General features: G+C 37.3%; 1 protein-coding gene across 1 annotated transcript; it reads left to right on the forward strand.

Annotated features, from left to right (window-relative positions):
* The first annotated feature begins 1,785 nt into the window (after positions 1-1,785).
* On the forward strand, positions 1,786-16,730 carry LOC120428014 (uncharacterized). Its single transcript, XM_039592985.2, has 5 exons — positions 1,786-2,408; positions 13,162-13,324; positions 15,344-15,486; positions 15,592-15,733; positions 15,800-16,730. Exons 1-5 carry the CDS (start codon positions 2,357-2,359, stop codon positions 16,029-16,031), a joined length of 732 nt encoding a protein of 243 aa, XP_039448919.1. The 5' UTR covers positions 1,786-2,356; the 3' UTR covers positions 16,032-16,730.
* The last annotated feature ends 1,355 nt before the right edge of the window (positions 16,731-18,085 follow it).

Consider the following 18,085-nt stretch of genomic DNA (forward strand, 5'->3'; position numbering starts at 1 on the left):
GTGAATGTAATCGCTGCCGGTTTGACGGATTATGCTGCTTTTCGGGTGAGAAACTTCCAATTGGAAATATGGAGCAGCCGTGACTGACTGGTTACGGTGTTCGCTTTGTAAGCGAATGATCCTGGGTTCGATTCTCATCTGCTCTAAACGAGAAAGTTCAGGAAATATGAATTTTTGGAACTCTAAACATGAACGAAACATCAAAGTCGCTCGAACCGGGGTTCGATCCCCCGTCCTTTGGATTGGTAGAATTAGGAATACTACTACTACAAACTATATACGTGCTGGGTCTTTGTCCATTTGACAAGGACTCGGAAGTGCTAAATAACGTTTGAATCCGATTGATGCAAACGTTCTTTAGGGCGGGGCTTGTCGATTCAAGCTGAAGTACCTCGCGCACGGCTAGCCTGCGTAGAAATGGGTCACCGAAGCTCGGCAGAGCTAACACCTGCCAAATGCCTATGCGAGTTATTTGCATGTATAGGATTTAAAACTAAAATACATGGAAACAACTCAATTTGTAAGAAGCGACCGCGTGGTCCCGTTTGGTTGGTTGCACACACACACACACACACAAAACAATGTTTTTTCTCCCCTAATGTGTCACGTGGTTTATGGATGGTCCCGTTCAACGATTCTAATGTTCAATGTCTACCAAATGCCTGCAAATTACATAAGATAGATTATGTTCTTACCATTTGATACGATTTAACGAAGGGTTGACGTTGCATGTTTAGCACTAGTGTATGTATGTATGTATGTATGATCCCCATACCCGCAGGCAACTTGGTCCCGAAACACATGTGAGCGCTAGGTGAACAATTCGATCATCTTTTACTCCATAATCTGTACACCCACGTGCATAAGTTTTTTTGCACGAATTTTAATGCTACAAATACCGGCGCATAAATCAAAATGGTTTCCAGTTTCCCTCCCCAAGCGCCGGAAATTTGTAGCGGGTGTAGGGACACTTCGCATAGACGCCCTTGCTCCCATCACGTCACTGAGGGTATGGAGCGACGAGAAATTAATAAGCATGCCCCCCCAGTCGAACCTTCATTAGAGAAGCAGGCAATCCACAACTCACAGCGAACGACTGAGGGAACACCCTACCACGTATATAATAAGGTTGGCGTATTTGTCTTGATTGTTATGAGAGTATGATAGAATAAGTGATAAAGTGTTTGTGTTGAAAAAAAGAACTGGCTCACCAAATTTGGAATCGGATCCTGGTCCATTTCATTTTTCAAGAAATTTTGAAACACGAACTTCACTTCCGGCTTCCAATGTAAAGATTCTCAGTTTTAGGCTTTGAATCGCTTCCAACGACGATTTGCTTTTCCTGTTGCTGCTGGGGAAAGCTGACCGTGGTGATAACCGGAAGGAGCACCAAATGTTGCACAGGTTGATGATGTTCTTGAGCAGGTCCGGATCAGTCAGCATGCATTTTTTGATAAACTGGTCCAGGAAGTCCTGATGATAGTTTAGCACTTCTGCGTTGCGTTCTCAACGTTCTGGATGGCAATCAGCATCTTTTGTCGCAGCATGAACGCCGATCGGTACAGCTTGGCCGTTTGCGGCGCGATCTGCTTCGTCCGGTTGACTGGAACCACTACTTGAGCAATTCCATCACGAACAACACCATTGACCACTGCACTGATTAGTTCCGGAACCACTTTTAAGTTTTTGGAACGAAAATTCATGGAAAAAAGCAGCAGCGAAAAAATTTGACGTCTTTCCTCGATTGTAGACTACTTCGATCCTGACGTTGCATGTTTAGCACTAGTGTAAATAAAATGCATTGATTAGATCGTTTTAATAATGACGTATGCTTCCTCCTAAGTCGATCAGCCGCGCACCAGCCACGAACCACTCACTATCGTTCTCGTCATTTGCCAGGTGGTGGCACTCTGAGCACTGACCTTACCAGACACTCACCCGAGTCGTGCACCGCCAGTCAAAACAAATTTTCCATCGAATCATAAATCTTGTCACCTTCTTTCGGTATCCAGTTTTCCGGCAACCACCGAGCCGAATAGATTACTATTTTTGCTGTTGTCTACATTCAGGGGCCGTGTTTTTTCTCGTTAATTTTCGCGCGAGAAAACATCTTCGTTAGTGACAAGTTCGCGACGACACGAATCAAAGAAGATCGAAATAAAATTGCCCTTCCAGCCTAATGATGTCGAGGAATTTCTGGGAAAAGTCTGGCGCGAAAGAGTGTTGGCGGAAAAATGCCGTCGTTTAGTGAGTCTTCGTTTTTGCAAAGATGTTGTGTAGGGTTGGAATTTTGATCTGTTATAACCTTAATTGGACAAGTCAAAACTTTTGAGCGAACAACCAAAAAGATCAAAGCATGCTTTCTGTACTGTGGATAACGGTGGCTTTCCTGAGGATGAGCTACAGTGGTAAGTGAACATAAAATAATTTAAAATAAAACAATGTGGGAGGACAACTAACGACCCAGTGGTGAAAAATCTTCAATCAACTGATGCTAGTGAGCTTCAGCAGCCAGCTCAGCATAATCGGATTACAAAGTTCGAACATTTTTGAAATTTAATCAAGCCAAATGGTCAAAGGGAAGCTAGAAGTTCACGTTTAAGGGAGTTTTTCAAAAGCTTGTAGAAACTAGACTTGATTATCCAAAGTCCTTGGAAAAAATCACGGATAATTGAATCATCGGATTATCGAATAATGAATAAATGTTTTTCGCTGTCTTTTTTTTGGGTTGCTGGCGGTCAAGAAATGTTGAGAAATACGTTTGTTAATTTAAAAAGAAATCAACCGCTCAAAATTTGAGTCAAATAGGGTCACAAAACTCTAAAAAAATGTAAAAAAAAAGAAAAAAATATGAAAAAAAATATTAATGATTACATTTTGCAGTTATTTTGCAATGAACAATGTTTGTTCAACAAACAACAAGTCTTACTCCAAACAAATCAACCAGAAAACTGATTTGATAATCTTTATTCTCTCTTTCGCCAGCAGCACGCTTTCTTCTCTTTTTCCGCTCTTTGTTCTCTCTCGCTTGCGCGCTCTCGCGCTTATTGCGCAATCTGTCAAGTAAGCGAACACGATTCAAAACCATTTCCGTCCACTTTTTTTCCTTTTAATGCAAAAAAATAAATTGACAAGACAACATTTTTTCGATGGATCAACTATGGTCTTTTTGGAGCGAGCTCTCAAGTAGGATCTTTTCTGGCTTTTCTGTCAATAAGGGCGGCGAAGTTATTTTTTTAAATTGATTTAAAATCCAGGATTCAATCGAGTAGTGCGGTGCCTGTGGGGACGCGCAGTCCTGTTTTTTTTTCCTCTTGTTCTCTTTTTATAGTTTTCTATAAAAACGTAGCTATTTTTTTTAGGCTAGCAAGTCGTATTGCTAGATTGAGTCCTTTCTATATCATTGATGACAATATTTGTTAAGGCTTATGATATAAAATCATTTTAATAAATGAAGCCCTTCCTACATCACCGTTGATCGGAAGGCACGCCGACGGAGAATTTCTGGAGAATCGCGGTCGAATTAATACTATATTTAAATCCCTAGATAACTATCTTTCCGCAGCCGGCTGCCTAAGATTTTTAAAATTTCAACCGATAAACAAATTGCTTATGGTCGCATCACCTACCACAGTGAATCCTGACCTCATACCCATCTTACTAACCCCTCAAAACTCATGTGATACTTTGTCGGAGACGCAGCCGATTTAGCGGTCCCATCACTCAAGTATCGGCTAACATTCCCATCCACTTCCCCGTGTCTTACCTCTGGTCGTGGCCGGCGTCGGTATTGATCAGCACGATAGGGACCTTTGAAAATTGCGAAGGGGTGATGATTGGTTCCTACTTTGCATCTGTGGTCCACGGAGCAATGTTTGGGGGTCCTGGTCAATAACGAAGTAGCAGCTACGGGTAGACACCAATGCTATGATATGCTATGATTTAAAATCCAGGATTCAATCCTTTGCGGCTGTACAAAGGGCCATTGTACTCAGAAAAATAAACTTTATCGCTTTATCGCTGTGACCAATAAAATCACAAAATTAAGCTTAATTTTAGGATCCAATTATCGACATTATCGTTTTGATTGTATTGCAGAAAAAACTCTGAACAGAACGAGAATTGAACCATCAACTTCTTGGTTGTTGATCCGACACGCTACCACCGCGCCATGGACGCTGAATGAATGGTGTGGGACATACAGCATGTAAAAAAAGTATTTACACCCCTTGGGCACTATGCACATTTTGTGATGAAACATGTAACAATTTTAAGTTTAACAGAAACCTAGTACTACGTTTTGTTCAGAAACTCATGCCGAACATTTTGCTACAACAAGCTCATGAAAAGATGATTTCTATAAAAAGTTATATAACAAATACTATTACAAAAATTAAAAAAGGTGCAAAAAAAGTTTGCAAAGTAAGTTTGATCCACGAGAGCAAAAATTACGAAAGTCCATACATTTTTGGCAGATTGCTCAAACGAATCCATAACAACGTTTTTGTCTAGGTATTTAGAACGTGGGTTTTATAGAAAACCTAGATGTATGGGTATCAAAAGATCGGATATTTTATGCCCTTTCCGATGCCACATAGGTTGACTTGTGAATTGTGGACCGGTTCGGATGCCGGCGGATTTTCCGACGACGTAATTCCGGGTTGGTACGAAATTCCAACGAAAAATCTATTCTAGCGATACAAAGACCACCAAAACGGTGCTATACCCACTCCAGAAGGTTTATTTAGCAATTCTATGGTAATATATTGACATTTAGCTAAATTGAAAGTTTGTAAAATTAAGTTTAGATAAGTTTTATATAGAATTTCCAGAGTTATATAAACTTTTAAACTAAGTAATTAGTAAACTTTATATTCAATCCAAATTATATTTTTAATCAGTCAAGGATGCCTATATGGAGTTGGAAGACTGGATTTATGTTGATTTGTCAACAAATAACTTTATTTATGTTAATTTTTCGAAAGGTGTACTGCACCTTTTTTGATTTTGGTAATAGTATTTGTTATATAACTTTTTATAGAAAACATCTTTTCATGAGCTTTTTGTAGCAAAATGTTCGGCATGAGTTTCTGAACAAAACGTAGTACTAGGTTTCTGTCAAACTTTAAATTGTTACATGTTTCATCACAAAATGTGCATAGTGCCCAAGGGGTGTAAATACTTTTTTTACATACTGTAGATCCAACATATTCTTCACTTCTATTATATGTGTTGGTGAGAACTGCAGATTGCTGACATGTTTACAAACAGGCAAAATTGATCTATGAGCTTGCTGCAAAAACTGTTATTAGAATTGTGTTTTCATTAGAATTTAACAGTTCTGTTCCAGGATGTTACATTTGCAATTCAGAGATTTGGAGAACCTTTCAACTGAGATCAATTCATAAGCCTTTGCAGGGAGGATACATATTTCTACGTTTAGATTTTGCTAACTGGGTGTTCTTAAAGGGAAAATAAATTTTGACAAAAAACCCTAGATCTAAAAACTGTCATTAAATATAACATTTTCTGCAGCAAATCCACTGTTGCAGATTTCGATGTATATTTTACCTGTAGAGGATTAATTTTGATTAATTTCATAATCATTGAACAACAGCTAGCTGAAAGTTGGTTGAGAGCTTGAAACTTTTATTCAACTTCATGTACCACGAAATTGTGTTCATTTGTTTATTGAAACAGTTCATCCCATTGCGTGGCTTATATTGGAAAATGACCATCTCATAGTCATCGAACTTTGGTGGCCGATATGTCAAAGGTCTTACGTTCAAGGCTCGATATCGGCACTTTTTTTTGTTGATGAACTGTTTTGAAAATGAACTCTTGAGAATAACGCTCTCGTCAATCTCGGGATTCATCCTCTGTGTCCGTTCACAGTACCTTTATATGTACTACCAGATCGTGTTCATTATTCTCTCGCATGACGCTGCCCAACTATGGGTGTGGCATAAAGTGATGTCTGTCAATGTTTAATCATAATTCCGAAATATGCCCACAAACATGTCTGGATAAAAAAAAGCCCGTCGTGACAGGGAGAGCTTACATCTACAAGCACACAATCGTTGAAACCCCGGAGGCTAGTCTGCTTACGTCGCCATGTCAACTTCAATCGCGCCTACTTTTCTCTGGTGTAGCAAACTGTTGCAAGAGACATACGTGGCGGCTAAACTATGACCATATGGACATGTTAGCTTAGATAATATGTTGTTGTTTTCATTATGTCGCTACTCTATTGTATAGGGAATATGTCTGTATTAATTACCAGCCTGTTGGCACAAATGACGTTATTCTTCGGCGTTTTATGTTGGTCTATTGGATTTGTTCGACCGAGTCATGTAGCCTAGTGGTAACGCTTCCGCCTCGTAAGCGGTAGATCGGGGTTCAAATCCCGGCTCGGACCAACACAACTGGTGATCGTTTCTCTTCTGGATTCGATTGCTTAGTAAAGGGAAGGTAGTGCATCGTCACAAGCTGGACCTTATCAACGACACCTTAGGAAGGCGACCTATGGAATGTTAACATTCACCTTAACATGTTAACATTAGTTGAGTTTAAAACTGCCACTGAATCCGCTTTGTAAATGCCGGCCCCGATACTCTTCAAGGGTGTTCCCCTCAGGAACTGGGAAAGATTTACTTTACTACTTATCGGATTTGTTTAAACTGCCCTCAAATGCACAAAGGTCCCATGTGAAATTTGTAATTTTTTAGTTGTTCTTACCCAAATGTTTTACTACCATAGTGGGATAGTCAAACTGATTTTGATGAACCACGAAAGATTTTCTTGTAATGGTTCGTTGGTGGTTGAGCTGTCAAAAACTGATCGCGCTTTATTATTTGATTCAGCAATAATAAAGCCATTTTTTAAAGTTTGCGTCACCCCTTTTTATATAAATTTTGAAAATTCATGAACATTTCAATGAAAACACAAACGCATTGAATAATTATTAAATACTTTTTTCATTTTTATACTTTTTGTTAAATTTAGATTGTTTTCAATCACAAAATGTTCAACCACAACCACCACCTCAACCAGATTTCTTATATATTTATATGTTTAGATTTCAATGTTTGTTGATTCATGAAAGCTGCAATGAAAAATGTATGAATAATATTTGATCGCGCAAAGCAGTAGGACCCCTAGTACGTTGTGTTGATTGATTGCAGATTCCCAGATGACCAACGGATAGCATGCAGAAATAAAACAATAGCTTGGACTACGTCTAGGACGGTGGCTGGATGAAGAAAAGAGTGATCGTCAGATCTTTTTTCGTCACAAAGGTTCACATTAGTATTGTTCTTCAGAATGTACACAATAAGGACATGTCCATAAATTACACACCGTCCCAACAATATTTGATTTCCTGTTTTTTGGATTTGTTGATTTTAGTAAAATTGAACAAATGGATTGGAAGCTTTTGAGAAAAAAAAACTTTTGGAAAATGTATTCTTTTGTTGTTCTCTTATATTTAAATAGCGAATATTTCATAACATACCTGCAATTTGAAAAACTTTAGCCGATAGACTTGATTTTTGCATTTTTATTATTATTAAAAACGTGCTTTTCTTTGTTTTCAATTAACAATTCTGGATTTTTTTTTTTGAAAAGGTCCAATAAACCAAATTTCCAGTTTTTGCTTTTTGGGTGTTTTTGAAACTGCCTGAAGCAGGGGTATTAAAAAACACCCAAAAAGCAAAAACTGAAAATTTGGTTTATTGGACCTTTAAAAAAAAAACTCCAGAATTGGGTACTAAAGCCCTATGTCAATTTTTATGTACAACGGTAAAAAACACGATTAAAAACCATTTCTGATCACTTTTTTTTCATTTTAATGCAAAAAAATAAATTGACAAGACAACATTTTTCGATGGATCAACTATGGTCCCCTTGGAACGAGCTGTCAAGTAGGAGCTTTTCTGTCAAGAAGGACCGCGAGGTTAATTTTTCAAAATTGATTTAAAAATCCATTTTAAACTCTTCGTGGTCGTACAAAGGGTCATTGTACTCAGAAAAATAAGCTTTAACGCTGTGAACAATAATATCAGCAATCTAAGCTTAATTTTAGGACCCAATTATTCATAATTGGCCCGCAAGTTCGTGTACACTCAAAGTCAGAAGTATCCCTCAAAAGGATACTTTCAATCCTCAAAAAGGATACTTTCTATCCTTTTTTAAAGTTTACCCGGCGTCACCCTTTTAAAAGGGTATGTCAAATTCAGTACATTTTCGATACCATTTTAAAGGGTGACGACGGGTGAACTTGAAAAAAGGATACTTTTTACTTTGAGTGTAAGCTTCAAATTTGTCCCGCCATTCAAAAACTTTGACCACCCCTGGTGTACAGTGATTTGGTATCACTGAGCAAAACTTACACAGCTCAACGAAGTGTTCTACACATGATCTGGCCCTGCTGTACAGAGCACTCAAATATCAATCGCAAAACACTTGAAATTTCGGTGATTGGCCATGAAATAATGTCAATAGCCAAACACTTGAATTTTAAATGGTGTTGAAAAAAAAAGTACGTACAAGCGATTTACAGGTTCTCGCTTGCTAGTCGTGCACGCTACCACTGCGCCGGCCGGCCAGTTGAAGACGGGAGTGTTTTTTGTGCTATTAGTTCTTGCCTCGCTTCTAGCCTTCGATGAAAGTCGCGCAAAAATCAATCAGTGAAACACATTAAATTCATGTGGATAATCACGTTGACTTTGAATAGTGCCTGTTTTGGGTAGATCTTAAGATCATTTTCAAGTGTTTTGCTCATCACTTTGAATAGTTCAAGAAGGTGGGACAAATTCATGAGCAAAACAATTGAAAAGCTTGAGCAACCCGAATGAAAATAACATGTTAAAAAATACCAAAAAGTCAACCGCCCAAACACTTGCACTTGATAGTGGTTTGGATTGATGTTGAAACACAAACCAATTAGATCTACGATGTGACTTTATTCAATCATTCAAGTGTTTGGGCACTTGAATAAAAAGTGTGGCATATTTTCAGTGTAGCTTTTTGACAGAATAGTGGAAATATACCCATTCTCAGCCTATTAAACGCTCATGTCTGAATGATGCTGGATAATCTGGAGTGTTCCTTGAAATTGACTTAAACCAAATACACCAACCAGTTTTGTATTATCGGCTGAGTTCTTTTTTCTTCCAGCGCTCTTTTGTGTCTGCTTAGTGCTGCCATTTAAGACGAAATATTAAGCGAACACTCGCGAAAAGTGGCATTTATAGAGAAAGTTTCCTAGAATCACTGGCTCACTCTTACAAGCGCTGCTGGTGGTGTTGTTGACCGGCCTTTGTTCTTTATTTGCCTTCGCTTCTCCCTCGGTTTTCGTCAGCCTTCGATTTGAATAGGTATAAACGTCAAGTGACTCGGCGCGTTTGTTTTTTTGATAGCGCTTGCAAATTAATTACATGTTTCGGGATTATTTTTCAAGTGAGTGGCTAAACCATGTTCAAAAGAACATGTTGCTGGTAGTTGGAAGCAATTTCATATCTTAAGCGCTATGAAAACGTTAGCGCAAGTGAAAAGATATTGAAGATAGGTGTTTGATTAGAATACGCATATTTCCTCTAATGGTTAAATTTTTAAAAGACAAATAGAATCAAAATTTTCTCTGATATATTGTTATTCAATACAATGGATGCTGTCTTGTTTTTTTTTTAACGTTAGTTTTCTATTACTGGAGAAAAACTGGTATATTGTATAAATTCAAGCATATTACAGTCCAGACTCGATTATCCGAAGGCCTTGGCTAAATTTCACTTTGGATAATCAAAACTTCGGGCAATCGAATCACGAAATTTTTTTTTTCGTTGTCTTATTTTTGAGCTTTCGTATGACCCTCAAAATACTCTAATGTGATTTAGAATTTTTAAATCCAAGATGGCGGCCACAATGGCGATGATGGAATATAAAAATAATCCATTTTTTTAATTTTACAGGCAATCAACCATTTAAATTTGACTAAAATAGGGTCGCAGAACTCGAATTTGATGTTTAAAGTAAGAAAAAAAATAGTCGTGATTCGATTATTCGAAGTTTTATACAAACCTTCGGATAATCGAACTTCGGATAATCGAGGCTTCGGATCGAGTCTGGACTGTATGCTTAAATTGGCATTTCCCCCTCAAATATCAATCAAAATACTCCCATGACTTGAGGGGTTACTAATTAAGTTTGACATGGAACTGATTGGATGGCGTAACTGGAGAAGCTTTGCAGCAATGCAATTAGTTTAAATCGGTTTGAAGCAAGTTTCGCGCTGGCGCCCGTGCTGTCTTGACGCTGGGTAGAATAAATAAATAAGGGAAAGGCACATGAGCAATTCTCTGAGATTTCGGTCATTCGATTTTTTTTTGTATTTTTTAATCCGTCTGAAACTTTTTTGGTGCCTACGGTATGCCCAAAGAAGCCATTTTGCATCATTAGTTCGTTCATATAATGTTCCATACAAATTTGGCAGCTGTCCATACAAAAATGATATGGCAACGTTGTAGGTATGGATATTAGCCTGGGTCAAAAAAAATAAAGTTGCTCAAATCAAAAATTATATGAGATTGCCCGAAAGAGTACTCAAAATGGAGGCTCAGGCCAAAATTTCAGCCCATTTGGTTGAAAACTGGCTTGCCTTGAGCAGGAACAAGTTTGAATGGGAATTAACCCGTAAAACTGGAGCATTTAGGTAAATTGCTCTGTACAAGTTAGCCGTTAACAAATGACGACTTTTGCATACCATGGGGTCCTAGAAGATTTTCTGGGGAACAATTCCTCCGAAGGGTGCAAGACGATCCGAGGCCCCTGGTCTTGCCTTGAACCGGATTCATTCCGGCGTCGCAGAAATTCTCATGGTCCAAGCAAAATGTATAGGGAAAAATCAAAGCACACTAAGAAGGCTGCCTCGATCAGAGGACGCCACATGGCAATCAGCCACCATGTGGCAGGAAAATAACTTCAAATTCGGCTTCAAAATTACATTTAGCGTTGTTAAGGTGTTTTTGATCAAATATCTGGTTGAATAAAGTGTCCTAGAAATAACAAAACCACTTTAAAAGAAAAAAAATATTATACCTTCCTGCCACGGGGTGGCTGATTGCCATGTGGCGTCCTCTGATCGAGGCAGCCTTCTTAGTGTGCTTTGATTTTTCCCTATACATTTTGCTGGGACCATGAGAATTTCTGCGACGCCGGAATGAATCCGGTTCAAGGCAAGACCAGGGGCCTCGGATCGTCTTGCACCCTTCGGAGGAATTGTTCCCCAGACCATCCCGTAGGACTCCATGGTATGCAAAAGTCGTCATTTGTTAGCGGCTGACTTGTACAGGGCAATTTACCTAAATGCTCCAGTTTTACGGGTTAATTCCCATTTAAACTTGTTCCTGCTCAAGGCAAGCCATTTTTCAACCAAATGGGCTGAAATTTTGGCCTGAGCCTCCATTTTGAGTACCCTTTCGGGCAATCTCATATAATTTTTGAATTGAGCAACTTTAATTTTTTTAACCCGGGCTAATGGATATGGACCACACTGAAAAAAAATGAAACACGGTAAAAAAGATTTGGTGATTTTTAATTTCACTTTTTGTTACTAAAACTTGGTTTGCAAAAAAACACTATTTTTAATTTTTTTTATTTTTTGATATGTTTTAGAGAATATCAAATGACAACTTTCCAGAAATTTCCAGAATGGGCAAAAAATCTTTGACTGACTTATGATTTTTTGAATCAATACAGATTTTTTCAAAAAATCGAAATATTGGTCGAAAAAAATTTTCAACTTCAGTTTTCAATGTAAAATCGAATTTGCAATTAAAAAGTACTTTAGTGAAATTTTGCTAAAGTGCACCGTTTTCAAGTTATAGACATTTTTAGGTAACTTTTTTGAAAATAGTCGCAGTTTTTCATTTTTTTTAAACTAGTGCCCATGTTTGCCCACCTTTGAAAAAAATATTTCTGAAAAGCTGAGAAAATTCTCTATCTTTGCTTTATTGAACTTTGTTTATACGACCCTAAGTTGCTGAGATATTGCCATGCAAAGGTTAAAAAACAGGAAAATTGATGTTTTCTAAGTCTCACCCAAACAGCCCACCATTTTCTAATGTTGATATCTCAGCAGCTAATGGTCCGATTTTCAATGTTAAAATATGAAACATTCGTGAAATTTTCCGATCTTTTCGAAAATGATATTTTCAAAATTTCTAAATCAAGACCATTATTTCAAAAGGGCAAAACATTCAATATTACGCCCTTTCGAAATGTTGGTCTTGATTATCATCTTAATAGCACTTTCGAAAAGATCGGAAAATTTCACGATATCAACATTAGAAAATGGTGGGCTGTTTGGGTGAGACTTAGAAAACATCAATTTTCCTGTTTTTTAACCTTTGCATGGCAATATCTCAGCAACTTAGGGTCGTATAAACAAAGTTCAATAAACCAAAGATAGAGAATTTCCTCAGCTTTTCAGAAATATTTTTTTCAAAGGTGGGCAAACATGGGCACTTTATCAAAATTTCAATAAAGTACTTTTTGATTGCAAATTCGATTTTACATCGAAAACTGAAGTTGAAAAATTTTTGCGATTAATATTTCATTTTTTTTGAAGAAATCTGTATTGATTCAAAAAATTATAAGTCGGTCAAAGATGTTTTGACCATTCTGGAAATTTCTGAAAAATTAGCATTTGATGTCCTCTAATACATATCAAAAAATTAAAAAAAAATTAAAATAGGGTTTTTTTGCAAATCAAGTTTTAGTAACAAAAAGTGAAATTAAAAATCACCAAATCTTTTTTACCGTGTATCATTTTTTTCAGTGTAGTCCATATCCATACCTACAACTTTGCCCAAGACACCAAATCGATCAAAAAATTCCTTCAAAAGATACAGATTTTTGAATTTTCACATATCATTTTTGTATGGACAGCTGCCAAATTTGTATGGAAAATTATATGAACGAACTAATGATACAAAATGGCTTCTTTGGGCATACCGAAGGCACCAAAAAAGTTTCAGCCGGATTAAAAAATACAAAAAATTAAATTAAAGAAAAAAGACCGATTCCGTAGAGAACTTCTCACATCAATTCATCGAATCCATAATGGGACTAACGAAAGTCACACTCTGCTTACGTCCATTCCAGGCGCAGCATCCGGCCTGTTCGGTCCCATTCCGGAGCCGGTGTGTGGCCAGATTGCGGTCATGATGGACAGCTGTTTCAACAACACGACGCCGCCGGTTTCGCTGGACCTGCTGTACACGGTCAAAATTCCCGACTCGATGGAGGACGTCAGCAGTCGGTGTTTGTGAGTATAAATACGCAAGGCAATAATGATCAGCCCCAAATTCCAGCTCATGGCTTTGCATCAATTACACCGAATCACATTAACTTCAAGCATCTGAACTTATTATAGTGATAAGCATAAATTAGAAATAGTTGAAATGATTGTTTGGCACATCAAAACGGTGGACCTGGACATTACGATGCTTCTGTTGAAGCTGGGATGCAATTGAAATAGTGTTTAGAGATTCGAATGTTCAATAATGGGTAGTGCTTCTCTTTGCACAATCTTAAGATGAAAGACGTGTAAAAACAAAAAAAAAGTATTATTGACATTGTCGAAAGTCTGCCATCTCTCATCAGTGTATTTCTCGTTTCTTTTTTTTCAAATTAGATATGGATGGTTTTATTGAGTGAGAGATAAAAATTTCATTTTTTAAATAAAAATTAAGCTTATTACAAAAATGGTTTCGAAAAATCTAAGCTTGATCTCTAAAAATCAATTTTCTCTGCCTTTTTTAATTTCTATTACATTTCCAATTGATACCTTTTTTGTGTGAATTCAAACAGGAAAGCAACTGTTTCAGTTTTTCTCATACACAGATAAAAAATTGTAAATTTACTCGACACGGAAATTATGAATCTCATGTAAACTCGGTTGATGTAAACTTAAGATTCGATGTAATCGTCTGTTTCACACGTAAAATCATGTTTATCAAATATTACGTATTAATAGGATATTTTCCCTCGCTTCTGAAAATTGGTTTTGAGCCATTCTCTTCGAAATCTACCGATTTATGCCATTTTTATTTATTTTTTTATTTGCCTTCAATATGACCAAAGAAGCCATATTGTGTCATTGGTCTCCATACCATTTTGGCAGCTGTTCATACAAAAAAGGTACCTAAATATTCAGAAATCTGTAACATTTGAAGGAATTTTCTGATCGATTTTTTAAGGGTTAAGAAAAGACCAGGTACTATTTTTCGAATATTTACGTACCATTTATGTAGGGTGCCCAGAAAAAATGACCCCCTGCTCCACAAGCGAAAAACGGTTCTTTGGGTTATTTTGAGCATCTGTGCCAATTTTGTGCGAAATTGGTTGAGATTAACCCATTGAAACCCGAGCCTGAAGTTGGTGAAAAAATAGTTTTTCATAAAAAATGAGATTTTTAAATCGCTAATAACTTTTCAGGATCGAGTTTTACAGCTTTAGTATGTTCTAAAAAGTTGTAGAGCATTAAATTTCCAATGAGAATTTCACTTTTGGGAATATTTGAATGGCAGTAGCGCACCCTGCAGACAAAACCGTTTAAATTTTCGATTTTTCCCATACAAACTTCTCCTCTGATTTTCAATGGGTAAATGTTTACCGATTTTGCTCATATTTGGCCCAGAGTTTTAAAATAGCTCAAGGAATAATATTTAGTTTGTGGAGCGAGGTTTTGAAAAAAAGTCCCATATTCTGGGCACCCTAATGGACAGCTTCCAAAATTTTATGGAGCCTTGTATGGGTGAACCAATGCCACAAAATGGCTTCTCTGGTCATAGGTTACCCACAAAGTTTGAAGCAAATCAATAAATACAAATAAAATCCATTTCTGGGTTTGTTTATGAATTGCTCATTTTTATTCAATCGGCTTCTAAAGGCTTTCTATCAAATAATTTTTCATAAAACTTAAATATGTCCAAAAATCGATATATTGACAATGTGGGTCAATTCTGAGGGCAGATTCGGATTCAGCGGGCAAAATTACATGGAAAATCATATACATATGTATGGTTGTCCCATACACTTTTCCCTTGAAAATTGAACATTTTCAACTGAAGATATCTCGAGTTTAAAGAAAAATACCCCTGAGATTTTTTCAGCGTTTTTAGTTGTAGTTTCGAATGCAATGTGACGCCCTTAAATTGGCATGCGTTTTTCTAGATATTTATGTTTTAAATTTGCATCTTTTTTACCTTAAAATGGCTGTAACTTTTGTCCAAAAATTAGAATGTTTGTTTTTTAGAGCTCTAAAATTTTCTTGTTTCGGCAGACTCTTCAACCGAGGCATGGCGTGCGTCGAGAACTATCTGGACCGTTGCGTATCCCAAAGGAATCGACGGATCGTCGAAAACGAAGTTTACGGCGCCAAGCGACTGTACGAATATCTTTGCCACGATCCAACGTTCCAGCACGGTAGGAGGACGTTCCGCTAAGACGTGGAGGGAAGGGGGGGAAGGGAGTGTGTTCTAGCTGGCCATTTTAATGACATTCTTTTTGCTCTTTTTTTTTGGGCTGTAGACTTTCTGAAGCATAAAATGTGCTTCCACTTCGTCCATGAAGATTGGGACACGTGCTCGGACCAGTATCTCGATATCTTGCGCGAAGAAATGCCACGACCGTCCGAACAGTCCTACCACATGCAGTACGTGCACTTTTGCTGGTGAGCCGCCATTATGGCAACTTTTTATGGCAACAACTGTCACTCGTGTCTTTTTTTTCCTGCCAGCGCCCGGTTCACGTACGAAAGGTGCGTCCATACAAGCGCCCTGCTCAAGTGCAACCAAGATTCGGCCATATTTCTGCAGAAGGTGGCCAAGCTGCTGTCCAGCGAGACGAACTTTTTAACCTGTGATAGAATCGACCACGCGAGGTGCTCCACAGGAAAGAGGGTAGCAGTTGGCAAGGTGTTTTTGATGATTTTATTGCTGCTGATATTGGAGAGGATTTCGCAAACTTAAGATTGAATAAGCGTTTTGGTCGGGTAGATTGGCAGCAAGGGAGGAGGATACGCCGCTTTATTTCGGATAAATACAGGGTGTGATAGTTCATAAGAAATAAATGTTCCTTTATGTGATAAATGCTCGTTACAATGTTAAGATATCGAAAACACCGTAAAACCGCCTAGTCATCTGGGGTGAATCGGGACAGCTATGTTAGCCATGTTTCAGCACAGCTGTTGATCTTTTGGTTTGGTTTCGGTTCAAACAGATACGTAACAACAACGTTGAAACATCGATTTTAAACATTTTCAGCTATCATCTGCTTCAAAAACTGCTGTCTTTATTCAGACTCAAATCCCCATTCACCCCAGTCCACGATATATGATCCATCAATCAATACGATTGAACTTGTGTACAATACTATAGTCATAGTAGGGTAAATGTCCCTATATTGGACCTACCCAGCAAAGCTCCTACTCATTCAGGTTGTTTCCAACGCACAGACGCGGTTGGCCAAAGCAAGCGGTTGGAACCAAATACATGCTTTTAAAAAAAGTTGTAAATTGTATGTTTTTATTTGTTTTTTCATACAAAAGGCTCTATACATTTTTCTTATATTGCGTAACGCAAAAATTGCAAAAAATGATTCAAAATCGGAACCTTGAGTAGGTGTCTTTGACAAAGTTGTAGCTTATGATTTGGACTTTTCAGAAACCAAAAAAAAAACATTTCGTGATTTATTTTTTTATAAGAACAGGCATCTTTTGCACTGGAATTAAAATAATGCAAAATCAGGTACCGGAATTAAAATGATAATTTGAAGAAGAAAAAAACTTTGCTTAATCCACCGTTAGATGGTTAATGCCTTCCTCACAATAACATTGTTTTGTTTTTGGTAAAATTAAAATGTTCAACCTACAAATGATAGGGTTAGCAGATTTTCAATCTTATAGTATCATTGGAAAGGCCTTTTAAATATCCAACAAACGATGGAACGCATTATCGATCTGGATATTGCTTTCATCGAAATATCTGAGATCCGGCCTCCAAAAAGTGTATCAATAACACTTAAGTGCTAATTACTTTTGAGAGGATTATCAGATCTTTGATGTTTTGGGCTCGTTGGAAAGGTCTTTTCAATACCTTTATAAACCAACCCTTTTCACGATCTTCTGGACTTTCCTCAAATGATTTTTTTAACATAACTTTTGAAGTACTTAACTAAACTTCATAATTTTCAATAGAGACTTATGGGACCCCAAGACCGATCGAATGAGACCATAACGATTAAACTCGGTTCAGCCAGTGATGAGAAAATTGAGTGAGAATTTTTAGGTGCACACATCCACATCCAAACACACACACAGACATTTGTCCAGTTTTTGATTCTAAGTCGATATGTATACGTGATCAAACAAAATTTCAAAAATCTTTTCAACCTTACATATTTGTTGATAAAGTGCACCATTTTATGTTAAAAGTATCTTGAAGTTTTTTTTCCAATGTGAAACATAAAACTTTCATGAAATTGTCTGCTCTGTTCAATATTATTTCACAGTTTCACTGCAGCTCAAATCAAGTCCGTCCTATATTTAATTTCGTAAATTTTGAGTTAACGATGCAGTTTGGTTCAAAATCATGTGAACTTTTTTTTTGAAAGTATTTTTTTTTTTTTGAAAAGGCCCTATAAACATATGAAACACAATAGCTTATAGGACCATTTAAAAAAAATCTAGTCATGCTCCTTTTGTACCAGCCCGCAAAATTGTATGGAGCCTTGCATGGAAAAACTAATGATGCAAAATGTTTTTACTTACGCAGAGATTGTATGGAAAAAGTTAGTAAAGGTAGTGAGTAAGATATTAAAATCTCTGAAAAAAAAGCGCGAAGCGCGAAGTCCAGTAAGATAACTAAACTCAGTATTTCGAAGAAAAAAAAGTATGGATTTAAATACAGAATGGTTACGAAAAATTTGCCAATTTATGGTTAGTAGGGAGAAAGTTTTGAGCTGGGAAACAAAAGCGATGTCGCAGAAGGTACAGTGGTATTGTTGGTGAAGTCGTGCCCCTATT

Source organism: Culex pipiens, chromosome 1, assembly GCF_016801865.2.
Source record: "Culex pipiens pallens isolate TS chromosome 1, TS_CPP_V2, whole genome shotgun sequence".
NCBI lineage: Eukaryota > Metazoa > Arthropoda > Insecta > Diptera > Culicidae > Culex > Culex pipiens.

What these genes read in the sequence shown, in the direction of transcription:
- LOC120428014 (XM_039592985.2), top strand. Translation starts at nt 2,357, where the DNA reads ATGCTTTCTGTACTGTGGATAACGGTGGCTTTCCTGAGGATGAGCTAC. An exon ending in CCTGAGGATGAGCTACAGTG is followed by an intron (nt 2,409 to 13,161) that starts GTAAGTGAACAT and finishes CGTCCATTCCAG; the next exon opens with GCGCAGCATCCGGCCTGTTC. An exon ending in CAGTACGTGCACTTTTGCTG is followed by an intron (nt 15,734 to 15,799) that starts GTGAGCCGCCAT and finishes TTTTCCTGCCAG; the next exon opens with CGCCCGGTTCACGTACGAAA.